At 70.9% G+C, this 7,517-nt stretch overlaps 3 protein-coding genes across 3 annotated transcripts; 2 read left to right on the forward strand and 1 right to left on the reverse strand.

Moving 5' to 3' along the window:
* Positions 1–772: 772 nt before the first annotated feature.
* On the reverse strand, positions 773–2,487 carry V1510DRAFT_424336 (Aldehyde/histidinol dehydrogenase). The gene is made up of 2 exons (XM_066935082.1): positions 2,436–2,487; positions 773–2,403 (listed from the first exon to the last, which is right to left on the reverse strand). Exons 1-2 carry the CDS (start codon positions 2,478–2,480, stop codon positions 811–813), a joined length of 1,638 nt encoding a protein of 545 aa, XP_066786322.1. The 5' UTR covers positions 2,481–2,487; the 3' UTR covers positions 773–810.
* A 309-nt stretch (positions 2,488–2,796) lies between these two features.
* Positions 2,797–5,428, forward strand: V1510DRAFT_384291 (nuclear pore protein 84/107). Its single transcript, XM_066931700.1, has 3 exons — positions 2,797–2,812; positions 2,913–3,002; positions 3,051–5,428. The coding sequence occupies exons 2-3, from the start codon at positions 2,913–2,915 to the stop codon at positions 5,394–5,396; spliced, it is 2,436 nt and encodes an 811-aa protein (XP_066786323.1). The 5' UTR covers positions 2,797–2,812; the 3' UTR covers positions 5,397–5,428.
* Positions 5,429–6,344: 916 nt separating this feature from the next.
* Positions 6,345–7,394, forward strand: V1510DRAFT_424338 (Arv1-like family-domain-containing protein; the record flags this gene model as incomplete). Its single annotated transcript, XM_066935083.1, has 1 exon — positions 6,345–7,394. A coding segment is annotated over one exon (935 nt), but the record flags the coding sequence as incomplete, so codon positions are not given.
* Between the last annotated feature and the right edge of the window lie 123 nt (positions 7,395–7,517).

The following is a 7,517-nucleotide window of genomic DNA, read 5'->3' on the forward strand; positions in this document are numbered from 1 at the left end:
CCGAACGGCTGGGGCGCCGGCGCCCCCCCCCCGCGGGCCCCCCCCCGCCGGCGGCGCCGCCGGAGGCTCGCCGGGCCGCTGGTGAGCCTCCGGCGGCGACTCCGTCGGGGGTGGCTGCCTTCGGCAGAACGCCATAGCAGCCGCAGTCCGTGCGGCTTGTAGCCGCATATAGCCGCCCGCACCGCGCAACCCGGGTGCGGCGACCGTCACACAGTCGTCGACGCCGGCGACCAGCCGAGATCGTGGTTGCGGCATGCACGGCCTCTACGGGCCTGTTCGGCGGCCTGTTCGGCGGCCGGCCGTCGAGACTCGGCCGAGCAGGCCGTGCCTAGCCGCCAGACAGGGCGCCAACGGGCACGCGCAGGCGTGCGCCTGCGTTGACTAGGCCTCCAAGTGTTAGATTCCCCGCGGGGCGACGCCCGCCCGCGCCCGCCGTTCGCGCAATCTGGCCAAAACGACCGAGCGATAGTCTAGCGCCACCTACGTTGCGGCGGCCGCCCGGGCCGCCCGCAGGGACAACTAGATTCGGCGGGCACGGCGGCCGAGGGTCTGGCGCGGGCGCGTTGCCTGTTGGGACATTAGCGCGGGCGGATGGGCGCAGTAGCGGCATGCAGCTGCACGGGGCTTGCATTTAACGACATAGCTGTCGCCAAGACAGGCTAGCGGTGTCTCACCAGGACCACGATGGCCGGTAAATGAAACCTTGTGTCTGCGCGCGATGCCCCGGGCGTACGTGACTCAGGTCGCTATCGGGCGGCGGCGGCCGGCGGCGTCAGGCAATGGGTGCATTACTATAGATACAGGTCCAGCTTAGCTCTGGATGTTGGACGGGTACAGCACGGTCGTGGTCGGGTTGAAGTTCTCCTTGATGTTGCGGATGTTGACGAACCGGGTCAGGATGTTGGCGCTGCCGGCCTTGTCGTTGGTGCCCGACTTGCGCGAGCCGCCAAACCACTGCTGGCCGACGACCGCGCCGGTGCACTTGTCGTTGACGTAGAAGTTGCCGGCGGCGTGGCGCAGCCGCGACGAGACCGACTCGATGACGTGGCGGTCGCGCGCAAAGACGGCGCCGGTCAGCGCGTACTCCGAGTCGGCGTCGATGCGGGCCACCACGTCGTCGAACTCGGCGTCGTCGTAGACGTAGATGGCCAGCAGCGGCCCGAAGAACTCGCGCTTGAAGACGTAGTGGTCCGGGTCGGCGGAGACGACGACCGTCGGCTTGACAAAGAAGCCGCGCGCGTTGTCGGCGGTGCCGCCCTCGATGATGTCCACGGCGGGGTCCTTGCGCAGGTCGGCAAACACGGCCTCGAGCTTGTGGAACGAGCCCTCGTGGATGACCGGGCCCAGGAACGCGTGCAGCGACTCGGTCGGGTCGCCCTCGGACAGCTGCTCGGTCTCGGTCAGGAGCCAGCTCTTGAACTCCTCGACGACCGAGGCCGGCACGTACGCGCGCGAGGCGGCGGAGCACTTCTGGCCCTGGTACTCGAACGCGGCGCGAACGGTGCCGCGCGCGGCCGAGACCACGTCGGCCGAGCTGTGGATCAGGTGGAAGTTCTTGCCGCCGGTCTCGCCGACGACACGCGGGTAGGACCGGTACGCCGGCAGGTTGGCCGCGATCTGGCCGTACAGGTTCTGGAAGACCTGGGTGCTGCCGGTGAAGTGCAGGGCGGCAAAGTCGCGCGAGCCCAGGACGGCCGCGGTCACAGTCTCGGCGTCGCCCGGCACAAAGTTGATCACGCCGGCGGGCACACCGGCCTCGACGAAGATCTGGAAGAGCAGGTAGTTGGACAGCACCGCGTACGGCGAGGGCTTCCAGATCACCGTGTTGCCCATGAGCGCCGGCGCGGCCACGAGGTTGCCGGCGATGGCCGTGAAGTTGAACGGCGTCACCGCGTAGACAAAGCCGTCGAGCGCGTTGTACTCGGCGCGGTTCCAGACGCCGGCCGCGTTGCACACGGGCTGCTCGGCCGCCAGCTCGTCCGCGTACTGGCAGTTGAACTTGAGGAAGTCGATGAGCTCGGCGGCCGCGTCGATCTCGGCCTGGTAGATGTTCTTGCCCTGGCCGAGCATGGTCGCCGCCAGCAGCTCGTAGCGGTACTTGCCCGCGATGAGCTCGGCCGCGCGCAGGAACACGGCCGAGCGCGCGGCCAGCGGCGTGGTCTCCCAGGCGTCCTTGGCCGCGGCGGCCGCCGCGATGGCCTGCTTGACGTGCTCCTTGGACGCCTGCGAGGTCTTGGACAGGACCTCGGCGTGGTTGGCCGGGTTGACGTGCGACGCCTCGAGCTCGGTCGTGATCTCGCGGCCGCCGATGACCAGCGGGATCTTGACCGGCAGCCGCAGCTTCATGGCCGCGATCGCGTCGGCGAGCGCGGCCCGCTCGGGCGAGTTGATGGTGTAGGCGCGCTGGCGTCAGCGCGGCCGGCGCCCGGACTTACCACCTCCTCGTTCGTGATCGCCGGGACCTTGAAGCTTCCAGTCATGTTGTCTGTATGTGTATGCCAATTGGCTCCGGCGCGGCCGGTATATATACCGCTAGGGCGTACGCATCCAGCTGCGCTGGCAGGGTGCTGATCGGACCGCGTTCACGTGAGTTCCGAAGCCAGTAACGTCAGCGCGCGTGGCGCTACTTTGGCGCCGCATTAGCTCGGCGCTAGCCCGCGCCTTACCCGGCGCCTGGGTTGGCCCGGCAACGATCGCTCGGCCGGGTAGCGGCGCGCCGCCGTCACGTGGCGCGCACCGTTACCCGGCTGTCACGACAAATTTTCGTCCCCCGCCGCACGCCCCGTCCACCGCACCCGGACAACCGGCCAAGGTAGGCACGCTGCGCGCGCGGCGCCCGTCCGCCGCCCGCCAGACCGCGCGCGCCCGGATGCGCGCCGCGCGCCGCGTCTCCGCGCACCGCTGACCCCCAGATGACGGTCGAAATCATCAAATCGGCACCGCCCGAGCCGGCCCGGCCGGCGCCGCGGATGCTGTCGTCGTTCGCCAAGGCAATTGACAAGGTACGTGCGCCCGCGCGGCCGCGGGCCGCTGGCCAGCGCTGACCCCAGACCGACGGCGTCGACACCGGCATCGTCGAGGAGTTTGCCGAGCGGATAGCGCGCTCGGCCAGCTGCGCCGAGCCGTACGATCTGCTCTACCAGTACAGCGACGTGGCGGCCGCGCACGCGCGCGCGTGCCGCGAGCGCGCCGACCCGCCGGCCGAGGTCGAGAACTGGGACCTGGAGGCGCGCACGTGGACGCTGATCGCGCTCGTGTACGAAATGCGCCAGCGCGGGCCGCAGTTCAAGCTGCCGTCGCTGTCGATGGTCACGTCCAACTCGGTGTTCGAGCAGTGGTACCTCGACTACGACGACCGCGCGCGCGAGACGCTGCTGGTGCGGTCGTGGCTGCAGCAGTGCCTGGCGGCCACGTACACGTTTGGCGACGACCTGCGCGGGTCCAAGTGGCAGACGACCAAGGCCCGCGTCAAGAGCAACCAGGTCCGGGCGACCGCGTTCGGCCGGCCAGCGAACCCGAACGTGCCTGGGCGGGCGAGCGACGTCCTGGTGACCGAGCTCGACGTGGACGCGCCCATGCGGCAGGGCAAGGCCATCGACGCGGCCGACGCCGAGGACGACCGGCGCGTCTTTGCCAACGTCTTCCGGCTCATCCAGACCGGCCAGCTGGACCGCGCGCGCACCATCTGCGAGCACACCGGCAACTTCACGCTCAACGCGGCCGTCAACGGCGCGGTCGAGTACTGCGACCCCGCGGTGGACGCGACCGGGCCCGCCGGCGAGCGCGCGTTCGGCACCAAGCGCAAGGCGCTCTGGCGGCGCATGTGCGCGCAGCTCGCGCGCGCAGCCGAGGTCCCCGACAAGTACGAGCGCGCCATCTACGGCTTCATCTGCGGCGACCTCGACACGGTCGTGGCCGTCTGCGACTCGTGGGAGAGCGAGCTGCTCGCCCACGTCCAGCACCTGCTCTCGGTCGAGACCGAGCAGTTCATCGACACGCGCCGGCGCGAGGCGCCCGGCCACGGCCTGGTCGCGCTGCAGAAGGCCGAGCTGCGCGGGTTCCCGCGCAGCGTCAACGCGCACGCCGACGGCACCGGCGTCAGCGAGATCCTCGACCTCGTCAGCGCGCACTGGGCCAACGACGCGCGGCACCCGCTGCGCATCATCCAGGTCGCCGTGCTGCGCGGCGAGATGGGCCAGGTCGTGGCCTCCGCGGCCGACAAGATCGACCAGATCCGCCAGGGCTCGAGCGACCGCGCGCTCAACGTCATCCTGGAGGAGCAGTACTTTCTGCGCGTGATCACGCACCTCGTGCTCTTCCTGCGCCAGGCCGCCGCCGCCGCCGGCTCGGACGACGACAGCTTCGCGGGCACCGACGACCAGGTGATCTCGGTGCTGACGGGCTACATCGAGATGCTCACCATCTGGGGCAAGGGCGCCCTCGTGCCGGTGTACGTGTCGCAGCTGCCGCCGCCCGAGGCCGTCGAGGCCTACTCGTTCCTGCTCGCCGACCTGCGCACGCCCGCCGCCCGCCGCGAGCAGTTCGAGCTCGCCGACCGGTACGGCCTGGACATGGCCAGCACGCTGCGCCGGACGATCCAGCGCGCGTTCGAGGCGCACCGCGCGGCCTGGCCGCCCGCCGACCCGGTCGCCCCGGCCACGGCCCTGCTGGACGCCGACGCCGCGGCCGACCTGGCCGACCTCGACCTCGTGGCCGCGCTCAAGTGGTTCATCGAGGCCGGCATGTGGGCCGACGCCGTGTGCTCGGCCAACGCCATGTACGTCCGGTTCTTCGGCGCCGGCCACCTGGCGTCCGCGTTTGCCCTCCAGGCCCTGCTCGACCCCACCGCCGTCCACGCCTACAACCCCGTCGACGACGACGAGCTCGACATGGACGGCGACGAGGTCCTCGGCGAGATCGGCGAGTTCCGCCAGTACGGCGCCATGCTCGCTGCCGCCACCGTGCTCCGCCAGTGGCACGCCATCGCCGCCGAGCGCTCGCTCTCGCACGCGGGCCAGCACGCCTGGAAGATGCGCGCGCGCGACGCCGTCGACGACGTCAAGGCTGTCCTCACCGACGTCATCGAGTCGTGGATGCGCGACCGCGAGCGCGACGCGCCCGGCCTGCGCCGCCACGAGCTCCACCAGCTGCGCGTCGACCTCGTGCCCGAGCTCATCATCCAGCTCCACGACGTGCTCATCATGGCCGGCACCACCATCGACAAGATCTATTTCACCGAGGCGCTCAACCTGCTCAACTCGGTCGCCTGGACCGAGGACAGCCCGACGCCGGTGACCGAGCTCGCCGGGCTCATGGTCGAGTCCGGCAAGCTGGCCGAGTACGTTGCGCACGTTTCCGCGAGCATAGCCCAGCATTACACCGACATTATTTCATAGCTAATACACCCGGCGGGCGAGCCGGTTCGGAGACGCCGCACGGCGTGCGGCTCATCACCGTGTCGCCGCACTGCGCGCCGCGCATGCCACCTGTAGTGCATGGCCGCCGGCCGTGTCGTGCGCCCACGGCAGCGGCTGGGCGGTGCACGAGCCTCCGGCGGCGACTCCGTCGAGGGTGACTGCCCTCCGGGCAGGGCCCAGCATCAGCCGCACCAAGTGCGGCTTATAGCCGCTATAGCCGCCCGCAGGGCCTGCCCTCGACGGAGTCGCCGCTGGAGGCTCGGCAGTGGCGGTGCACGAGCCTCCGGCGGCGACTCCGTCGAGGGTGACTGCCCTCCGGGCAGGGCCCAGTGTCAGCCGCACCAAGTGCGGCTTATAGCCGCTATAGCCGCACGCGGGCCTGCACTCGACGGAGCCACCGCCGGAGGGCAGTGGCGGTGCACGAGCCTCCGGCGGCGACTCCGTCGAGGGTGACTGCCCTGCGGGCAGGGCCCAGCATCAGCCGCACCAAGTGCGGCTTATAGCCGCCATAGCCGCCCGCAGGGCCTACCCTCGACGGAGTCGCCGCCGGAGGCTCGTGCACCCCTGCACGCCGCAGGCGTCAGCGTCAGCCGCACAAAGTGCGGCTTATAGCCGCCATAGCCGCCCGCAGGGCCTACCCTCGACGGAGTCGCCGCCGGAGGCTCGTGCACCCCTGCCGCCGGAGCTCAGCTTAAGCCGCAATAGCCGCCCGCAGGGCCTACCCTCGACGGAGTCGGGGGGGGGGGGGGGGGGGGGCCCCCCCCCCCCCCCCCCCCCCCGCCCCCACTCCGGCCAGGGTGCGCCCTGCGGGCGGCGCAGCGCCAGACGCATATAGCCGCGGCGCGACGCGTTGGGAGTGAGCCGCACGGCGTGCGGCTCGCGGCCGCCTTATAGCGCGCTGTCCCACTCTCCAACCGCATCCACGCACAATGATTTGCATCGAGTGCGGGTCCGCCGTCGAGTCGCTGTACCAGCAGTACTCGTCGTCAAACATCCGGCTGACGGCGTGCCCGCAGTGCGGCAAGTTTGCCGACAAGTACATCGAGCATGACGGCGTGCTGATCTTCATCGACCTGATCCTGGTCAAGACGCAGGTGTACCGGCACCTGGCGTTCAACCGGCTGGCGACGCACGAGGACGGCAGCAAGGACGGCAGCAAGGCCCCGGACGCGGACGCGTCGGGGTTCACCACGACCGCGCTGCACCCGCTGGTCAAGCGCATGTTTGTGCTGACCACGCTGTTCGACGTCTACCTGACCTGGGCCCGGCTCGAGAAGGACTACCACACGCCGATCGTGGCGACCCTGTCCGGGACAGCAGCCGCGGCCAGCGTGGCCGGCCAGCCGCACACGCCTGCGACCGACTTCCCGGCCGAGGTCATCCTGGCGTGGCCCGCGCTCGGCCAATACCTGTTTTTCCTGGTCTACTGCCTGACCCAGACGCTCACCACCCACGCCGTCCTGCGGTTCCTGGCCGCGCGCTGGCCGTTCCGGGCCCAGCGGCCGCGCGGCGTGCCGGTCTCGGCCAACATCCTGTCGACCGCCCTGCTCATCTCGGCCGCCACCAAGCTGTTCCCCATCATCATGGTCGTCTGGTCCTACGACATCCCGGCCGCCACCAAGGCCGTCGGCTGGGCCGTCAACGTCAACACCATCGAGGCCCTCAACATCGTCCTCGGCTGCGGCTACGCCCGCGCCACCCTCATGACCGTCCTGGCCGCCATGGCGCGCACCCTTGTGGCCCGCGGCCTGCTTCTGCGCGCCGCCCTCATCGGCACCGGCGTCCCGCCCCCGGTCATTTTCGAGCAGGAGTCGGCCTCTCTGTCGTGGCTCATTGCCTCTGCGCGCGCATACTGGCAGTAGGCTGCGCGCCTCGAGCCTCCGGCGGCGACTCCGGGGGTGGGCCCTGCGGGCGGCTACATGCGGCTATATGCATCTCGTGCGGTGGACACCTGCCCGAAGGGCAGCCACCCTCGACGGAGTCGCCGCCCGGGGGGCGCCCCGGGGCCCCCCCCGGGGGGCGCGGGGGGGGGGGGCCCGCGGGGGGGGGGGGGGGGCCCCCCGCGCGGGGGGGGGGGGGCCCCCGCCGGGGGTATAGCGG

Source organism: Dipodascopsis tothii (assembly GCF_038497935.1).
Source record: "Dipodascopsis tothii strain CBS 759.85 unplaced genomic scaffold V1510scaffold_68, whole genome shotgun sequence".
Classification (NCBI taxonomy): domain Eukaryota; kingdom Fungi; phylum Ascomycota; class Lipomycetes; order Lipomycetales; family Lipomycetaceae; genus Neoaidaea; species Neoaidaea tothii.

Bases quoted from the DNA above. Each gene is read 5' to 3' on its own strand.
- V1510DRAFT_424336 (XM_066935082.1), bottom strand. From the start codon at position 2,480: ATGACTGGAAGCTTCAAGGTCCCGGCGATCACGAACGAGGAGGTG. The intron at 2,404-2,435 runs GTAAGTCCGGGC...CGCTGACGCCAG, and splicing joins CGATCACGAACGAGGAGGTG to CGCGCCTACACCATCAACTC.
- V1510DRAFT_384291 (XM_066931700.1), top strand. From the start codon at position 2,913: ATGACGGTCGAAATCATCAAATCGGCACCGCCCGAGCCGGCCCGGCCG. The intron at 3,003-3,050 runs GTACGTGCGCCC...CGCTGACCCCAG, and splicing joins TCGCCAAGGCAATTGACAAG to ACCGACGGCGTCGACACCGG.